This window comes from Aricia agestis, chromosome 17, assembly GCF_905147365.1.
Source record: "Aricia agestis chromosome 17, ilAriAges1.1, whole genome shotgun sequence".
In the NCBI taxonomy this organism is placed as follows: Eukaryota; Metazoa; Arthropoda; class Insecta; order Lepidoptera; family Lycaenidae; genus Aricia; species Aricia agestis.
Genome location: NC_056422.1, coordinates 4,579,858 through 4,601,407, shown reverse-complemented (window position 1 = coordinate 4,601,407; position 21,550 = coordinate 4,579,858). Strand labels below are relative to the sequence as shown.

The following is a 21,550-nucleotide window of genomic DNA, read 5'->3' as shown; positions in this document are numbered from 1 at the left end:
ATTGATTACCAAGTGATGTTGCAGCACCAGGTCAACTTTCCATTATTATGTATATACGTATATTGTATATTCACAAATGTCACAAACTAGAATGAAATATAAAACCCATCAAACGACTACATGTTGCTAACGGCTTTTCATGTACCAGATAAACCCTGATTGTTCAGCACTGAAAAGGCTGATGATGATGAATTATAGCTAAGAACACTCTCGATCATGTCAGCTTTCAAACAAAAAAAACTAGATCAAAATCGGTCCACCCGTTTGGATGCTACGATGCCACGGACAGATACACACACAGACAAACAGACAGACAGACAGACAGACAGACAGACAGACAGACAAACAGACAGACAGACACGTCAAACTTATAACACCCCTCTTTTTTGTCGGGGGTTAAAAACTTTAAAAGTCTTTCAATTTTATTGAACTATAAAATGAAGTGGTTCGGAATTAGTCGATACCGTTTCAACTCGCTACAGGAAAGCTTTTCATTAAATCCACTCACTTTAATCTAAAGAAAACATTAGAAGTGTCTGGGAAATGTGCGGAAATAAACTGTTTCGCTTTTAAATCTTAGGCCAAACCTACGCGACCAGGCGACTGCGAAGCGGAGCGTCAAGTTGTCAAATGTGTGTTTTGTATACAAAAAACACATTTGACAACTTGACGCAATTTTACGCGTAGGTTTGTTCTAAGCTTAACTTTTAGGGCCCTTATACACGGTCGGACTGACCACAGGCCGACCTGAGCGGACGTTTTTTGCGTTCCCGTGTGTGTAAAAATATTTTAAAAAAGTGAGGGTTTCGGCGCAAAAAATATTTATTGTTGGTAACAAAACAAGATACATCAATAAAAATTAGTATTTGGGAATTCAGCATTTTGTAGAAATTTTATATTATATTAACTCATATTATACTTATTATATTTTTTATATAAATACTAGCTGTCCTGGCAAACGTTTCTTTGCCATATAAAGTATTTAGCCAGCACTTCGCCCGTATTATTTTATTGAAGTGATTAAATAAGTAATATTATGTCATTATGGCAACGTCCATCGCTATCCCGTCGCACAAAATATAATGGTCGCCGTCAGTCTCGAGTTGTTATAATTTACTATTATTTATTCAACAAATGTACTTATCAATATAAAAAGTACCCAGTAGCCGATTCTCAGACCCACTGAATATGCATATAAAAGGTTAAAATCAGTAAAGCCGTTTCGGAGGAGCACGCGGCCAAACATTGTGACACGAAAATTTTATATATATAAGAAGATAAGATTGTCTTATTTAAGTATGCAAAAAAATTTATGATGGGGCAAACCAAAGACGTGTTTGTAATTTGATAATTTCACTATTTTGGCGGCTTAAACGGATTTTTTATTTGTATTTGGCTGTTATTCACTTACGTCCGAGCTATTATTACCATACAATATATAGTCATAACTCATAATGTATGCGAAATTATTAATGGCACTACTAATTTATGTTATTGAATGCATGTTACGTAGATAGAAACGAAAAAACCCAACCACAAGTCGCAATAAGAGTCGAGACAAGAGTTGACCCACAAATTATTATCAGAAACAATATTATTATAACAATGTCTAAACCACAGTCTAAACTGATATTCTAAATATCCATAACAATATTAAAAAGTGTGTCTGTCTATCCTTTTCACGCCCATACAGCTGAACCGATTTGGCTGTTTGGTATGGAGATACTTAGAGTCCCGGGATAATTATGTCCTTATGCCATAATAATAATATTATGATGCTTTTTTCAAAAAAAAAAAAGCTGTTCTCGAGCGATAAACGAGTTTTGACGCAACGGAATTGCGGGCGTATCCGCGTATATATCGTGTCTGCCTGTTACCTTAGAACCGAGAGCCTTTATTAGCCCGGCCGCACATTGTCCGAAATTTCTGATCAGAAACAGTTGAACGTCTGCGCTGTCTCTTACATTTTGTACTGAGCCGAGTGAGCTCGAACTCGCCGGAAGGATATTTCGGATAGTGTGCGGGGTGGTGGTCCGGCGAAATTCAACTGCATGCCAAATTTCAGCCCGATCCGTCCAGTGGTTCGGGCTATGCGTTGATAGATCACTATGTCAGTCAGTCCCCTTTGAGTTTTATACAATGTTTCCCGACAGCCGCGGCAGAGTAGACAGAATTAGCCGCGGTATCCGATCTTTAAATGTTTGACGACCTCTGTGGCTCTGTGGTGAGTGCGTTGGTAGCTCAAGCCGGGGGTCGCGGGTTCGAATCCCGCCGACGGAACAAAAAGTTTTCAAAGTTCCTGGGTCATGGATGTGTATTAAATATGTGTATCATATATAATAAAAATCTTAAATGTATGTATAGTATAAAAGTATTAAATATATTTCCGTCGTCTGGTACCCGTAACACAAGTCCTTCAGGTACTTACCACGGGGCCAGACTGACTGAAGCGTCCATTATTATTTGAGCACAAAGTTCTTATTGTTTTCCCTATAATTTGGTGCACGGAATACTGATAGTATAAGTTATAACCAAGTTTCCACGTACTATTTACTTATAATTTTATGTGTCATAAGTCATAACTCATAGGTCAGTTTTGATAACTGTGACAGAAATTGGAACAATGAGTAAATAGCTAATATTAATATTATTATGAATATAATAAGCTATTTTTAAACACAGTAAAGTGTCTAAGCTCTAAAATGTCCATTCTAATTATAATTCAGGAAGCAATTTGTCAAATAAATAATACAATTCGCCACTAAAGCAAAAAAATAAAAATGCAACAGATAATACAGTGCTTCCAAAGTGATAATGCGCATAGAAATTTTCGTAAATATTCGGCAACGGTCGTATTTCCTGGGCGTCGGAAGACGTCGCTGCAAGCGCTGTTTTAAACTTAACTTTAAGGAAAACAGTGCTTTGCAGCGACGTAGAGGCGCCTGACGTTGCTTGGACGTTACCATGGTAACGCCGCGATGGCTTCCCGGTGAGCTTTTGCCACCGGCTATATGATATTTACTTCTATTTCCTCTGAACAAGGTGCAAAAAGCAAGTTTCATAGATTCGGGTGTTTTCGTGGTTCCGACAATTAGCGAAGATTTCCATGCGCATGCGTAGACTACGCTGCGGTGGAATGGCGGCTTAAAGCCGCCATTCCACCGCAGCGCACGGAGAAACTACGCACGTGTCTCAAGCTTCGCTTTAAGAAAATATATTATGTGACTGTGTCCACTGCAACCCACGGACACGCTACGCACGAATTGACTCACGTAGCTTGCTCGAATATGGTGCACACGTAGCTCAACGCTGGCCACGCTACGCATGCTGTGTACGGGATACACGGAAGCGTGTACAAAGTATTCAAAACTGTGCTGCGCTACAGTTGTACATAGTCGTGGCCGTGTGCATAGCGTGTGCTGCGGTGAAAACGTTGACCCACGTAGTCAAACTAACAAATCCATGCGCCGCGTGGCCGTGCACAGCGTGCGCCGCGGTGGAATGGCGGCTTTATTAATTTGAGAGTAGGTACTGTACTTTGATTTAAATTTAAAACAATATTCAAGCTACAAGGATTTAACCTATAGAAGCGATAGCAGCTAAATGATATTAACATACTTCCCACATAATATAAACCTTCCCTGGGCTTACTTGAATATTTATAAAACTGGCGAAATCGGTTCAGCTATTTTCGACTTTTAAAACGTTTAAAACGAATAACGAAATTTTAAGTTAATTTTTATTTATATGGAGATTTGTAGGAGTGAGCAGTCGTTCCACATTATGGGTCTTGTCTATTGAAAATGCTCGGTCTCAGTGAATAAGTTTCCGGGTTTTTCATCTGCTCCTCATACTGCCGCCAGTTCAAGAACCAAAACGGCTGCTTGTCTACTGGCAATTGCTTCAAACGCTCCACCAGTTCCCGATCTCCTCTGGCTTCGAGCGGCAGATCTTGAATGGGAGGCGGAGTTTCTGGTTGTATGTCTGGAAATCCTATTGGTTTGGAACCAGCGAAAAATGGCCTCTGAGCAGCGGCAGCTGTTAAAATTGCTAGTAGAACTACAAAGGTAGCCATTTTCTCTGCAAGAATAAGGGTTTTATGTTAACTAGAGATCGCCCAAGGGTCGAAATTCGACCTTAGTTTCAACGACATTAGGACTACTATATTTTGTAAAAAATATTGACTTTATCATATTGTTTTCAACTCTTGTCTCTGGAACTCAGCTGATCTCAGACTGGCTGTGTAAGCATTGACTAAACTATAATCAATTTGTCACCTTGTTGTCAACAGACTTCAACCATAAATAAAAGAGTTTAATTCGTATGTATAGGCTTGTCACTCAAAAATCTGTCATTTCCTATGTGTGTGTGTTGTAGTGTGTGTAATGTTTTATTTGTAAAAAAAATGTATGATAAAAGCATAATTTCAAAATAATAATAGCTCGATGCACTCCTTCACCATATAAACTATAACTGTGCAAAATTTCATGCACCTACGTCTCCCCATTTTTCGTAAAAAGGGTTACAAAGTTTTTCGTTCGAGTATTAATATTATTATGATGATGATGATGATATGATGATGATGATTATTTTCATGTTGTTGTTGTCTGAATGGGAGCACTGGAATATTTTTTTGTATCCGTCAATAAATAAGCCATAAAATGTACTTATTGATGACTAAATATTAGATACAGAAAAATAGTCTTCCGTACATCACAAAAATGAACACATTCCTTAGGACAGTAGTTCAACTTTAGATAGGAGTAGGTACATTATATTGTTACGTTATCCATCGTTATCATAATTACTACACTAGGTAAAGTTCGGTTCGAGAACCAAAAATTAAAATTAGAGTAAGTTTCATATTATGATTTTTTTTTTTTTTTTTTAAAGAGCCACGGAGGTGTCAACCGAACACATAAAAGATTATAATATAAAAATGGCTATAAAAGACAGGAACGATAAAGTCCTAAGCCACATGGCGGGTAGATTCGACACAGAACGATGTCTTTTTAACAACCTAGAAACTCCACCCAGCTTGAGTGACCCCTCTCCACCAAGCCAATGTCACAACATCTAAAGGCAAAGGGTGGAGCAGCATAAAATCTAAGGAAATCGGAAAATGTCGGATCTACTGGCCGCCACACCGACTGGGACCTCACCGTTCAAAACATTAATATTATTATATTCATATTATGTTAGAAAACATAAATTTAATTTCTAGTATGCCATAGATTTAATTTATTGTTGTGATACGTACATGATTTTCTTTGAGGATTTTGCTGCAATTTTCTGTAAATCCTCAGTTCACTCGCTTCAAAATCTACTTATAAAATCTGGAAATCTGCAAGAGTTTATGCAATGAATTTATATGAACGTAGAAAATTTTCAATCTCTTTCATTATGTAACCAATTTTCAAATTTTTCACGAATCACGATAAATTATAGGTTCACGCAAGTTTACGATACGTACCTATTATAATTCAGTATATTGAAAGTTTCTGTAACTTGCTACGAGTAGTATTTCAGTTTCTAAAACGATTCTGCTACTAAAATACAGCCTTGTTCTTTACTTGACTCCTATAAATAGAACTACAAAATATTGAATTCTCATAAAATTTCTACCATTCTGAATGGTGAAAAGCAGAGAACTCCAAAAGTTTGATATTTGTTTGATATCAATGTAAGTACTATTTTGGTGTTTGATGCCATGGACGTTACTTTGGGTACATTCGGGTCGTGTTTTTATAGCAGAAGTAGTTTAAAGACTACAAGCCCATGAAGAAATTATACGTGGGAGAGCCATGCTTCGGCACGAATGGGCCGGCTCGACCGGAGAAATACCACGTTCTCACAGAAAACCGGCGTGAAACAGCGCTTGCGCTGTGTTTCGCCGAGTGAGTGAGTTTACCGGAGGCCCAATCCCCTATTCCCTACCCTACCCTATTCCCTTCCCTTCCCATCCCTACCCTTTCCTATTCCCTTTTAAAAGGCCGGCAACGCACCTGCAGCTCTTCTGATGCTGCGAGTGTCCATGGGCGACGGAAGTTGCTTTCCATCAGGTGACCCGTTTGCTCGTTTGCCCCCTTATCTCATTAAAAAAAAAAAATTCACGTGAAATGAACCATAAAGTTAATATACCTAGCGTAATAGAGCAATAATCTCGAGCTGCCAAACGTAACCGAAATTGGTTTCATCTATGTGTAAAAATATGTGTACGTTTACACTTACACATATATCAGATTAAATTGTCAACGTGCGGCACGTGCCGACTGGACGTCAAAAAAAGATTGCTGCTGTCATTTGGCTTTAATAATCCGACCAGAATATTGTCAGAAAAGTTGTCAAATGTCGACGGTTGAAGAAAACTTTTTGTTAACTGTCTGTGCTGGTGCTGCACTCTAGCGTGAAAACATTGCAGGATGTCCTATTTGGAACAGGTAATCCAATACCGTGACTGAAAATTCTGTCAATTCAATGACAATGAATGAATGAAATATACTTTATTGTGCACAATCACAGTTGCAAGAAAATAAAATAAAATAAAAGCGTTACATAAAATAAATCAATGTCTTTTTTTGTATTAAGAGGGCGACTAACCCAAAAAAATCGAACATCGTCCTTCTCTCTTCACACTCACGCCCGTCTTTCATATGCCAGGTGAAAAAGGACGACGTCTATTCATCGCCAAATTGTTTTTTTCTCAATAACTCGATAATTAATATACAATATTTTAAAAATCCGTTAGGTCGGTTTCTCAATGATAGAATTGTATAATTTGTATACCATGTGTTAAATATTAACTTAGTTTAATGCACGGTTATGGCAATAAATGAAAAATTAGATGCATCTTTGTGATTTTTTTTCTATCGAGAAAATTTTAAGATATCGTGTTTTTGCTCAGATCGGATTCTTGGAAATATAATGTAGTATCTAATTTTAGAAAATGAAACAATTCGGGGCTTATTTTCAAATATAAAAATGAATATAAGATTATAAAATAGAAAATTTTGGGTTAGTCGCCCCCTTAAATAAAGTTCAGATAAAAATGGCCAATTTGAATTGCGCCGCATTGCATCTACGCATCACGTTGTTATGTGAAGTTGTGAACTGACCCATAACAATAAATTATTGTATGTATAGGTTTGTATTTAAAATCAGCGTGGTTTTAAAAAAAATAAAAGATAATATTATGTAATTTTCTAAGGGCGGATTCGACCAAACTGGAGTAAAATTTTACTCGAGTATAACTGTCTCCTAATCTAAGAGTAAGCTGGTTTTGCGTTTTTCCAACTTCTAATCCAAGAATGAGGTAATTACACGGGAGTAAATATTTACACGGGCTATTTTGGTGGAGTAAATATTAAACTGAGAATAGTTGCACAACAGGGTGTCAACTGTCACGGTCGGTGTCATTGTGAACTATAATGACATTTTATTTCATACTCTTTGAGTAACTTGGTAAAATGCAAACGATAAATAGAGTAAATTAAAGGAGTAAAATTATTCTCATGATAGTTATACTCGTGTAACTTCAAGTTTGGTCGAATCGGGCCTAAATAATTTTCCGTGCCCCCTAGTCCCTACACATTCAGTTTTCCATATTATCCACTATTATTATTCACGACTTTAAGGGCATGTTTCACCACTTTCTGATAAAGTGCCGAATAGGCTATTCATATATATATTGTTTTTTTTTCTTCTCTAAACTTCATATTCTGTCAAGTTAATTGGTGGATAGCCTATTCGTTACTTATCAGGAAGTGGTGAAAACAGGCCCTAAAAGTCATAAAGTTTCGAAGTTTAAGTTATCGAAGAGAAAACACTGAGCAATACTCGGAATGAGAAGAATAATTGAGTATTAATCCATGAAATAGCCCATAAACGTGAAAATTTTACGATTTTTCACGTCAGTTATTAATATTATTCGAGTGTGTCAGCCGGATCCTCAAAGACGTCTTAATAAGAGACTCATAAGTCTGAAGTGCAATGCTGCTATAATAAAATATGTTCCGTCTATAAGTCTCCGTGGTCTAGAAGTTTAGTACGTGGCTCTTGACTCGAAGGTTCTGGGTTCGATTTCCATTTCCCGAGATGGAAACACGGGAAGTTTCAAAGGTTGGTTAGGACAATGCAGGCAGACTGATTGTCTGATAAGTAAGATTATCCATGCGTATAATATGTAAGAGGTCGGTCCTGCGCCTGATGAGCCTGATCTCTCGCTAGTCGTGCTATGAGAGTAAAAAAACTACTGTACTTCAAAATTAATCCTGCCTGTCCTGTTTTCAATGAAACCACCAGCCACCGTCACCGAGACCGGAGGATGCCGGTGGGGGAGCTGGTATTACTTATTACTAGCTGTCCCGGCAAACGTTTCTTTGCCATATAAAGTATTTCACCCGTATTATTTTATTGAAGTGACTAAATAAGTATGTCACCATGGCAACGTCCATCGTTATCCCTTCGCACAAACAATGGTCGCCGTCAGTCTCGAGGAGTAATAATTTACTATTATTTATTCAACAAATTCACTTATCAATATAAAAAGTGCCCAGTAGCCGATTCTCAGACCCACTGAATATGCATATAAAATTTGGTTAAAATCAGTAAAGCCGTTTCGGAGGAGTACGCGGCCTAACATTGTGACACGAGAATTTTATAATATAGGTATATAAGATTATCAAGTCTAAAAACCGCACGCAACAGCTCGGCAAAAGTGAAAGAGAAATTCGCAGTGTACGATTTTTAGTACTCTTCGGTGGGGCGAGGGGCGAGGGGCGAGCGGGGAGGGTACGCGTATGGAGACACGCTGTTGGTAGCTATAAATCTTATATCTTTAAACGAGCAATTCTTGTATATATATATCGTCGTATCCTATGAATAAGGGCGCCCTGGTCACTATGGCTTTTTATTTTTATTGCAAAATCGAAATCAGCAGCTCATTATCTATAACCTTCAGTGTAAAAAGTAGTAAAAAGTTAATTTTAATAACCTGTAAATGAAGTTTTAAAAAATGCCACATTTGCTAGCTCTTAAATTCCCCGGCGAAAAAAGCAACAAAGGCTTCAGTGACCGTTTTCTTGGAGTGCGTGAAAGGACGCGCGGGGCGGGGACGAGGCGCTCGCGCCACCACGCCCTTACTCACGCGAGCTCACGTATGAGTCATTGCACTGTTTTTTGTTTAAATTACTTTGTGTTAACCGTAAAAGGGAACACACAGTAAGTATAAACAATGTTTTACATTCTTATAAGTAATTACCTGGAAAAAAGACACTATTGCGTCTGTGGCCTTTTTCCACGGAATCGTCTCTTAGTACTAGTACTAGGGAATCGTTTGCCCTAATGGCTTTTGTTTCCTTTTTCTATGTACGAAATTTATTTCTTTAATTTTTCTTTAGTTGAGCAGTTATTATCGGAAAAATTAGTACATGAATTTGCCTTTTATATACTAACCATTTCGAAAAGTATATAATTGAAAGTTTATAATGTTTTGTTTTAATTTTGTTAAAAAGCCGCAGTGAACTTTGTGGCTTTTTCCGCCGTATAGAAAAATAGTTAAAGGTAGTGTGCTACAAGAATATTTAAATATAAAATAATATTCCACAATATAATATGAGTTTTTTTTTGTATTTTTAGGTTCTAGAAAACGAAAACAGTCCCCGGTGCCTGAAAGAATTAAAAAAAAATTTTTTTTATTAAAAATTTAGGAAAAGAGCTTTTGGTGTATCGAGAGTGAGTGTAACGAAACTTTTTTTTGTTGCTATTAATTTTTTTGGTTTATTGGACAAACTATTTGGTTAATTGGAGTAACTGAACGTACCCAAAATTTTGAGTACATCTCTTGAGCTGTGCTGATGATGTATCATCGGTCATCACACTCTTGCAAAAGGACACGAGGGATGTCGTATATCATCTCATAAAAGAATTTGATTTAGAATACAAAATATTAGCGTTATCATGCAAAGCTGATGTTAAAGTAGAATAGGCACCGCTCTGTCATATTGTAACTACTCATAAGCTAAACCAAGAGCCAGAAACAGCCAGAGTTTTCTTTTACCTATAATCATTATGCTAGACTCGTACTTTCCAATTTAAACTTAAAGTATAAATGGGAAAGTATGTTTGTTGGTCCTTCCTTCACGCCCTAGCGAAGCAACTAATCGACATGATTTTTAGCACATACTAAATCGAAAGAATGAAGAGTAACAAAGGCTACTTTTGGTTTTTGAAAAACATAATGTTCCTAAAATACTCGTGTTTTACGCGGTTTTTGAATTTCACGCAATCGAAGCCGGGGGCAAAAGCTAGTAACTCATATAGAGGTAAGAACGGCAACCAACTATTATAGAGCTTTGGTCGCGGATACTTTAGGAGGTATCCAGTTTTGAAAGTCTACCGCACCTTCTATAAAATTTAAGGTATTTTTTTTTCCTCTTTCCCACTCTCTCTCGAATCTCGTCTCCCACTGACGGACCCTTATGAGAGTTGCTCCCTATTGCCAGACAACTTATGCCAGTTACTTCCCACTGCCATACCACCTTAAAGTGTAATACTTTTGGCATTTTAGGGAATAATTAAGGGTGTCTGAGATGAGATTCCTACATTTCCGAAAGAAGTAAGAAAAAAAAGCGCTTTACATTGTATCAAAGGCTAGGTAGACCTTAAAAACTGGATACCTCCTAAACGCGATCGAAATTCTATAGTTGCTGTTTGTTCATACAGGAAAACTTTCAGCTTTTATAAAATGACAAAAATCTGCCTATCGCTGGCTCTTGGATAATCCAATTGTCATAAAAGTTAACCAATATTATAATAGTCAGAGTAACTAGTCGTTAGTTATAATGTTATTTGGTAATTTAAAATAACTGGCATAAAACTGTAAAGTCTTATCACGTTATATGTTTTATTTTTACAAGTTGATGGAAACCAATAGTTATTGTGATTGCTTGAAAGCAATTATAATATTAATTCTCAACCCGAATTAATATTATAAAACGTTCCATATTATTAATTTAATGTATGTTTTTTTCCATATGCCTATTTATATTGTTTTTTTTTTGGTTTACGTAACCAACGGGTAAAGACGGGATCCTATTAATAATACTTCGATGTCTGTCTGTCCGTCCGTCTGTCTCCAGGCTCTATCTCAAGAACTTTTCACAGATTGAGTATATCTTCTGCCACTTTAACAATAAATACTGAAAAAAATTTGATTAAATATTTAAGTGGGCTCCCATATAACAAACGTGATTTTTTGCTCCATGTCAATAATAGGAACAGATGAGCTTTTGAAATGTTCCGTTGTACTTAGGTATACTTTAATAATAATTGACTACAAAATTAAGATAAATTAAAAAATTACGGGGGGCCCTCATACAAAAAACACACATTTTGGCTATTTTTACTGTATAATGGTACGGAACCCTTCGTGCGCGAGTACAACTCGCACTTGGCCGATTTTTCAATGTGGTTTTAAAAAGGAAATTCTTTGATAATGATCACTAAGAAGACACAAATGCTCTTAAGACCCCGTTGAATCCGCACAAAAAAGGCATAACGTTACTTGTGTCTGAGGAGACTTATTTTACTCCGCCGAAAAAAGAAATAAGGGACAAATCTACCCGAAATATCAAATTAAACGTCTCATTCAAAATTTCATAGCAATCGCTACGTAGTTATGCGATAATTTCACCATTAATTTCTAAAAGTTGTCTAACAATATTTTGAAATAAACACAAAAAACCTTCTCCTGTAAAGTAGGGCTTTTGTAACAGCGCCCTTATTCGTAGGATACGACGATATATAATTGGAATCTCGGAATCGGCTCCAACGATTTTCATGAAATTTAGTATATAGGGGGTTTGGGGGCGATAAATCGATCTAGCTATGAATCATTTTTAGAAAATGTCATTTTATTCGTGTTTTATCGAATACCGAGCAAAGCTCGGTCAAATAGCTAGTTATAAATATTGCACATTACTTATATTATTGGCAGATAATTATGATTTATGATTGTAGGCCTGGAGATACTGACACAAAATTCTTGGTCATTTGTACCAGTATGGCGGTTTAACAGGGGTATAATTACGTAAAGGCAAAAAGAAAAATGATGGTCATAGCGCTCGCACTGGCAGCCCAAACGCGTGCGCGTTAATCGAACGTGTCGGATAAATAACGAGTGTCGAACGATTTGTTCCACAAAAATGCTTGTATTTTCAGATAGTCGAAAAAAAATAAGTACTTACTACTTAGGCGAAAGCGTAATGCCATACTTGTCGGGTGCGGCTTACAGCCCGCCATACCGACGCGAATACGTTAATTTTAATAAAAAAATTGAACCATTTGTACCAGGCTAATTTTTGCATAGCTAATCATCGTCGAGTAGCCATTCACGAAAATGATACGCCCGCAACTCCATTGCGCCAAAATTCGTCTATATCGTGGGAACCGTACATATATTCGGGATACAAAGTATCCTATGTCCTTTCCCGGGACTCAAAGTATCTCTATACAAAATTTCAACAAAATCTGTTCAGCGGTTTGGGTGTGAAGAGGTAACAGATAGACAGACAGACAGACACACTTTCGCATTAATAATATTAGTATGGATGGATTATAATAGTGAAGACAGGAAAAAAAGGAAACAGACAAAAATATTTGTTAAAATAATGAAATTCAGTAATTTAGAAAATATATTTTTATGACACAAACATGAAGTATTACAATGTTTTAATAAGAATCTTTATTAATAAAATACAAATATAAATAAAACTAGCTGTTTGACCGAGCTTCGCTCGGTATTCGATAAAACACGAATAAAATGACATTTTCTAAAAATTAAATATGAATACAAGGCATTTAGCGGTTATAAAATTAATTGAAAGTACAAACATATAAACCAGTTTGGAAATACCTACTAACATAGTTAAAAAATATATTGACTCTCATCTCTCTATTAGTCTATCTATAGTATATACTATTGGCACATGAAATGTGCTAAAATGACTGGTATTAATACCAGTATACAGGGTGTAACAAAACGAAGTCATAATACTTTAGGGTGTGTATAGACCATAAAGTTAATATTATATAATAGGTACCGTATATTAACTTTATGGTATAGACTATAGAGTTAACTGTAAAATAAAAAAGTTAAATGAATAGATACAAAAGTTTTAAAATAAGAAACTTTTTTTTACTTTTGTATTGGCAAATTCATGACACTAAGGGCTTACTCAATACTCATACAATTTACAGATCACAAAAAAAAAACTATTTTTGCGCCGCTCATTTTCCTCTTTTAAGGGACATAATATACACCCCCTAAAGTATAAAAGTATTATGAAACAATATATAAATTCATTATAATATTTTATAAGTATTATTTTTATAAGTATCAGTTTGTTTGTTACTATAAGTATCAGTTTGTTTGTTACACCCTGTATATCAAAATTATTATGATGAACATTAATAACAATATTATTATGATGAACTTTAAAACATGTTACTATCGATAAAAAGGTCATTAACACTAAGAAATTATCATACATTTATATTTTACAGAAGAAGTATTCTAATGATATGTTTCAAATCTCAGTTTAGACTTTTAATTATTACTTATATAACTACGAATAGAATTAGTTCCAGCTTGACAAAAAAGGGTACGTATTAAATAAGGGCGCTTTTCTTTAAAATAGCCAAACCCTACGTTACGCTTTTAAACGCACTTTTAAAGTTTTAACACAATTTATATTATGTATAAATTAATTACTGTTGACCAGTACCACTATTATCTATTCTATACCAGTACTGCAGTGTTGCCAAAAATAAAAACTTTTAGTTTCAGTCCAATTCAGACTCTTTTTGTCAAGCCGTATATATAATATTATAATATATTATGTATTTCAAAATGGACCTATGTCCTTACACTTATAATATCACAGCCTTTTACAACATTCAGTTATCAAATCAATTTCTAATGAAACTGTTAGGTCTCGGTTGATAAGTTTGCGGGTTTTTCCTGAGCCTGTCGTATTCACGCCAGTTGAGATACCAAAATGGCTGCTTGTCCACTGGCAACTGGTTGAGGCGATTAATCAAATTCCCATCTCTATTAGCCAGGATCGGCTGATCAGCATCTTCCCCGAACCGATTGGAGAACGGATTTGGTGCTGCAGCATCAGGGAAGCCTATTGGCTTCAGACCAGCGTAGAATGGCCTCTGCGCCGCGGCGACCGCGCAAATTGTCAGCAAAACAACAACTTTCATCGCCATTTCTGCAAAATATAAGTTAAGTTTAGAGTGTGTCGTTTTCAACAAGTTTACAAGTTGCTGATATAAGTTGCTCGTTTCTCGTTCTCGTTTATCAACAAATATCCAATAAAACAACACAAGAAAGTAAACCAGGCGGTACAATATTAAATTTCACAAATTTCCTAAAAATAAAAGTGCGCAACACGCGAGCGCATACTTCGCGGAACCCCGCTGTTGATATTTAGGTCTTACGTATTCTAGACGTCATTGCAAGACCTACTTAGTACTTAGATCTCAGTTTTCCAGGAAAGCGAGAAATTATTAGAAATTTTTGTAATGGCACACAAAACATTTCTTCTAGATTTCTTCAGCTATAGAGAATATTAAGGATACGAGCATTGTGAGCAGAGAGCACTATTAAGTACTAGCACGTGTACTATCAGTGAGAAATTCGTATGCAGATGGGGGACCTACGTAGTTTGGTCGCGTTACGTCAAACCCAGCCGACAGATCACAATTATTATTAACATTGAATTGACATGATCCGACCAAATGACGTTGGTCTGTCAATTGCCTAGGAATCAATTTCGTCGACGGTACATTAAAAATCCGACCAAAATTCAACATGTTGCACATGATTATCAGAATATAACGTTGTCGAACGTCAAACAAAACTTTTTGTTTACCGTATGTGCTGGTGCTGCCGTCTAGCGTGATAACATTGCAGTCATAATATAATATTTATTACCTCGATCATGGGAAAACCAGACACAATGCTATTCAATTGTTATCGCAGTCGACGGTGACCGCTTGGGACTTGGCGTCAATTATAAAAAATATTATTAATAAAGTCACTGCTTAAATTAAGTGTAAGCTGATATATTTTATTTTAAAAAAACCGGTGAGTAAATAAGTACCCGTGATCTTAACAAATTTCTAAAACGACGCAGTATTATAATATCAAAAAAATTATGATCATAATTTAAAACCATTATAAAAAAAAACTATAGCAATTATGTTAATAGCACTTTGCACTAACCTGTTTATTATTGCAACAATATTATTAATAACACTATTATTTACGACAACTTGCGGTGGAATCAATAATACAATAATGACAACCGATTGCGGTGGAGTGGTGCACTGTTTTGCCAATCCTCCGGCCGTGCTGGTATAAATATTGTGTAGAGGCACACCAGACTGCGTCATGAATGGACCACAGAGCTGGTGGAATGTAGACATGGCATTGCAATGTCTTTTTTTTAAATAAGGGGGCAGACGAGCAAACGGGTCACCTGATGGAAAGCAACTTCCGTCGCCCATGGACACTCGCAACATCAAGGTGCGTTGCCGGCCTTTTACGAGGGAATAGGGTAATAGGGGAGGAGGGAAGGGTAGGGAATTGGGTAGGATTGGGCCTCCGGTAAAGGGCTGTTTCACGCCGGTTTTCTGTGAGCCCGTGGTATTTCTCCAGTGGAGCCGGTCCATTCGTACCGAAGCATGGCTCTCCCACGGTAGGTATATATCTAAGCTAGGTACTTCCTAGTTCCTTATTAATAAAAAGAGAAAGAAATATTCATCTTATTTGTTATTAATAAGCTATTGCATGGCTTTTATCGCGGACTTTGAGAGCGGCGACCGAATCAATAAATTCCGTAACGAAAACAACCTAACACCCGGGGTGGGTGTACCCCATATCATCATAATAGCATAGCTTTCACAATGTTTACATTTTAAAACATTTTAAAGCGTTTTGACATAATTACCAGGCCCTATAATTCATTAATCATTATTTTACTCAACACAATAATATATTCAAGACATGACCTACGTAACCTACAGTGCCGTGTCTGCGACATTGGAAGCGCCACGTAAAACCCCAGTTGTAAAGTAATACGAAGCGCGGAGAAACTCATCAGTCCAAGTCCAGTCGATGACGTCACACTCGTTTAACCCACCATAATATAAGACCCGCAATTCCTAAAAGCATGTACAGCCTCAGAGGTCTTTGTATTTGGTTGATCCTTTTATCGACCAGTTTAACAAGACCCGCGAGTTAAACAATGCTAATGTTAAGTAGAGGCCTTGATATCTGGTTACTTCTAAAGCTTTTTCGAAACCCATCGATTGCATACATTTTCCCTAATACAGTGTATTTTGTTTCTTTTTTCTTTTTCCCTAAATCTTGTTTTGGGATTGAATGCGCTAGTTTTTTCAAAGGCTTATTGCGAATTAAGTCAAAATATATATTATTTTGTTTTAAGTCTAATATATTTTGTTTTACTATCGTACTTTCAAGAAATATTTTCTTAATATTTTTTTTTTATTAAGAAAATATTTCTTCAACGTATAATTATGGTTGTTATGATGATGATTAATCAAATTGATATGTTTTCAGTTGTTTAAACAACGCCAAAATCCCCGAACCTGTATCTATAAGGATTAAGGATTCAAAAGTTCTATTCAGTACCTTCGGAACCAAGGTAAAAACTGGTGCAAAATCTTAGTTTTTGGCAGCATATTCCTTGAATAGTTCAGAAAAAATCAAAATCACTTTATTATGTTTCCATACAAATTTCAAGGAGTCCCCTCGATTCCTAATGGATCCTAATATCAGATCACCACTTTTGAGAACATGGTACCAAATTAGGATTAAACGCTACACAATAACAAAAAAAAATATTAAAACCGGTCCACAAATGGCGAAGTTATGGCTGAACACACAAAAAAATATACAGACGAACGTAATATTAGATTCGGTTGTCTGGAAGAAACTGCTTAAAGCAGTAAGACCGCCTTTTTGCACAATTTTTTTTTTTTACTTTTTTGTTGTTATTTCTTTTGTTTTTTGTCTCTTTTATGTCTTTTCTTTTGTGTGTGCAAATAAAGAATTTATTATTATTATAACCTCTTCCTTTTTGGAAGTCGGTTAAAAGGCATTATAGATAGAGAACGCTATACCACTACTTTTTGTTAAGTTAGTTTTTTTAGTGTTACAAAAATTAAACTTGTAATAAGTATTATATTTATTTTAAAATAACATAAAATATACTTACAGTCGAACATATAATCTCCTTTTTTGAAGTCGGTAAAAATGAGATATTATAACAAAGTTATAGTGTTTACAACAACTTTATTTTTCGGCTTACAACTAAGTAAAGAAAGATCTATTGTTTCGATAGACTTCGAAGGTTACATACACTCTCATTTTACTTTTCTTGTCTTAAAAAAAGATACCAACAAAAATTTGTCCTTCTGCACTCAGAAGCAAATATACTTACTCCTAAACCAATCATTATGATCTTTGCAAAAACATTTTTGGATATACGCGAACATACTTTATAATAAAAAACCGGCCAAGTGCGTGTCGGGCCACGCGCAATATAGGGTTCCGTAGTACCACTAGTTTTTGATATTTTTTAATGGTCAATGAATGTAAGTAAGTAACGTGTTTTATACTAACAACATCATCTCAGTTACGTTTAAAATAATTTGAACGAAAAGTTCCTTTGTACTTCTCCGAGTACAATTTTTTAGTTGATCGACCATTACTCAATAACTTATGAAGTATTTTTAGCCGTGATAGTTTTCCTTTTAAATTCATCATATTTCCTACTCCTTTGAATTTATTCACATTTCTAGAAGCAACTGCTTAGCTGGTAGAAGGGGGAAACACTGGACTAACGATTTTTTCCACTTTAAAACTTCATATTTCACAAATGGATCCCTAAATCGGAAAATGATCTGTGAATACTTATAATATTTTAATAAATCTATCCAACGACACCCCTCACGGTGGGGTGGACGCGAAAAAAAATTCATCCCCGCTTGTTTTAAAGATCTTATATTATATTGTATTATGTATACCATTTTGTTGGCGTCATTAATATGTGCATTCATGCCGAATCACAGCTTTGTAAATCCTATAAGTCTGAGCAAAACCGCGGACAGACAGACGGACAGACGGACAGACACACCGAAACTTGTTGACTACGGAACCCTAAAAACTAAATAAAAAAATGTTTGTAGGCTACAGATAAAGGATTTTTTAAAATCGCATCCTTAAGGGGTCGATAATAATAAAATAAGGTATCCAACGTTTTGCTTCTGACTCATTCACTTATTTCAAGCTTTCTGACAAAGTTATAAAATTAACAATTAAAGTAAAAATAAAAATAGTACTTAGATCCTTATTTAGTTCATACGGCCGCATATTTAACAATAATACCTTAATTAAATGAACATTTTCACAAAAACCCCATACAATTTCTGTAAAAAATCAAGGTAAGTGATCATTGCTTGTCCTCGATTGCGGCCGTTAGAGGCATACACAGAATAATGACGTCATAGTATTTCCAGTTTATCTGGGACATCAAGATAGGTGTGTCTGAGTTGCATCATCAGAGCTCGTGTCACATCGACGTCACTGTCAATGAAAGATAAGGCAACTTTTTGCCTTGTCATTGTCATGCACTGTACAGTTATAAGTATCATTGAGAGGCCTCCAAGGATAACGTGGCAGTTAGATGACATTGTTAATGGGCCAAACAGCTGTCACTAAAATGACACAAGTGTTAGTCATCGGCAACATGCAAAATATAGTTATGACATTGTTTCCTGACAATAATGTGGATGTAAAAGCTGTCTTTCTGGTTACACTCGTCTCTAGTGATGGGCGTTAGTTCTGATTTAGATCATATGCCAAGCCGAGACATATAGTAGAGTTTTGCCGAAAATCAGAAATCGAAAATCAAGTATACAAGATCAGTTGCTTATCTTTGTCTGGCATATTAAAAACCAGAAGATGGCTGCCACTCTGTTGCACCAAAATCCGTTTATCGCGCGGGAACCGTACATTTTTCCGGGATAAAAAGTATCTTTTGTCATTTCGGGCCTCAAAGTATCTCTATACCAGATTTCAGCAAAATCGATTCAGTGGTTTGGGCGTGAAGAGGTAGAATATTATAAATGCGAAAGTGTGTCTGTCTTTCTGTCCGTCCGTCTGTCTGTCTGTCTGTTACCTCTAGACGCCCAAACGGCTGAACCGATGTTGCTGAAATTAGGTACAGAGATACTTTGAGTCCAGGGAAAGGACATTCCTACTTTTTATCCCGGAAAAATGGACGGTTCCCGCGCGATAAACAAATTTTGGCGCAACGGAGTTGCGGGCATTATCTAGTATATAAAATATAAAATATTGTATAGTTGATATGCTCTATAAATATCTTTTTCAAAAGGCATTATCACGTATTGATATTAACTAACTATTGTACCCGTATCGCTGTGCATAGCCTTGTATTCAATATCCTCGTTTATGAGGCTATACGCTACCGTTATTCATATTGTAGGTAACTTTATTATCTGTTTAAAAATATTATTATAAAGTATACAGAAATTTATTAATATGATGTTGTATAGGGAAAGTTCGCAATGGATGCGAACGCCAAATTCGAAACGTATAATATAGTAGCTGGCACGACCCAAAATTCCTGCACGTTCCCTACATAATATACAATTTAGTAGGGCTGTGTCAAGTCTATATTAAAATTGTGAACTATCGACAGGGCTTGACATAAACCGACAAAAATACTTACACGGATCAATGTCTCCGATTGTAATCTTAGTCCGGGTTCCGTAGAACATTTTTTTTATTACTATCAAGCTAATTATTTTTTGTGAGTAGCAAGCTACTGGGTTCCGTAGTCGACCAAGTTTCGTTGATTACAGAACCCTAAAACGGAACGCTAACCAGCTGATTTTTTGTTTATTGGTAGGTTAATAGTTACATAATTTAAGTACTCTTAAATTATGTAACTATTAACCTGTCAACATTGTCCTACATATAGAACAATCCATATTGTAAGATTATCAAATCAAAGTATTAAATCCTTTCTATCTCTGTTAGCTACCACTTTCAAGATTTATCGCAAATGAAATTGTTGATCGTCTCATCAAAATGAAGCTACTCACAAAAAAATTGCTTGACAGTAATAGAAAAAAAATTGTTCTAGGGAACCCAGATATCTTGGATGACACTGAGAGAATGTAACTAGTATTTGTTCTTTATATTATTCAAATCTCCTAACCGGTCTAGTTATATTAGTTCTATGAAATTTCTGTTTCGAATAGATACTATCAAAGTTGTAGCGAGGCTATCGTTATCTGCACCGAACTTGTTTCTAACGGCTGCAACTAGGAGCCTTCTGTAGCCCTAGCACGGCCACCAGTAGAAATGCGAAAGTATGGACAAACTGTGGACATAAACTAAAGGTGCCGTTCCGATCTTTACCGCGGCCAATCGCGACCGACAAAAATTCAATTAAAATGCCACTTTATGACAGACTATAGAGTCTGTCATAGAGTAGGATATTATTTAAATTTTTAGGACTATAGTCTGTCATAAAGTGGCATTTTAATTGAATTTTTGGGAACGAAAAAAGATCGGGACGCTACCTTAAGTATATCTCCACAGTTTGTCCATACTTTCGCATTTCTACTGGTGGCCGTACTAGGGCTACTGGTCCGATTAATACATTTCTTAATAAGGAAAACGTCAAGATAGCTTGAGGTAGGTGTAAAGAATAAGTATTCAAACGTTTAGTAATATCTTGTTCGTGCCCGCAGCTCTGTTTGCCAAAATTCTTTAATCGCGTCAAAACCGTACATTTTTCCGGGATGAAAAGTGTTATGTGCCCTTTTAGAAAACCCAAAAAATGTCCATGCCAAATTTCAGCAAAATCGGTTTAGCGGTTTGGGCGTGATGCGGTAACAGACAGACACACTTTCGCTTTTATAGTATGGATTAAATAATAATATAAAAAGGATGTGTCATGATTGACAATAAACAATAGACATTCATATCTACAATAATGATCTTAGTTCTTACTAAAAACCACAGGGGTACCACAAGGTACACTATTGGGGTCACTGCTATATCTATGAGTCACTATTGAAAAAGTAGACGTATGAAATTCGAAAATCAATCCTTATTAACCTAAATAGAGGCTAAAAGCCAATATCCTAGTTAGAAACACGTATTAGATTGGAAAACTACTTACTTTCTAAATTACTTACTTAAATAATTATTTTCTGAGGTCATTGAAAACGAACATTAAGTCTTAAACCAGTCAGTAAAGCTATTTTTCATTCAGCATAAGAATAAATTGATTACAGATAATATCTTTGTAGAAAACCAGCAGTCGGATCACGGCTCACGATTCCTCTTAAAATAGTTTTAATAATTTGTTTAACTAGGTAATAAAAGGTGCATAATACTAAGTTTATAACAATCACTTTA

At 35.9% G+C, this 21,550-nt stretch overlaps 1 protein-coding gene across 1 annotated transcript; it reads right to left on the bottom strand.

Moving 5' to 3' along the window:
• Window positions 1–3,781: 3,781 nt before the first annotated feature.
• On the bottom strand, window positions 3,782–14,274 carry LOC121735652. Its single transcript, XM_042126553.1, has 2 exons — window positions 14,040–14,274; window positions 3,782–4,080 (listed from the first exon to the last, which is right to left on the bottom strand). The coding sequence occupies exons 1-2, from the start codon at window positions 14,272–14,274 to the stop codon at window positions 3,782–3,784; spliced, it is 534 nt and encodes a 177-aa protein (XP_041982487.1).
• Window positions 14,275–21,550: the final 7,276 nt, after the last annotated feature.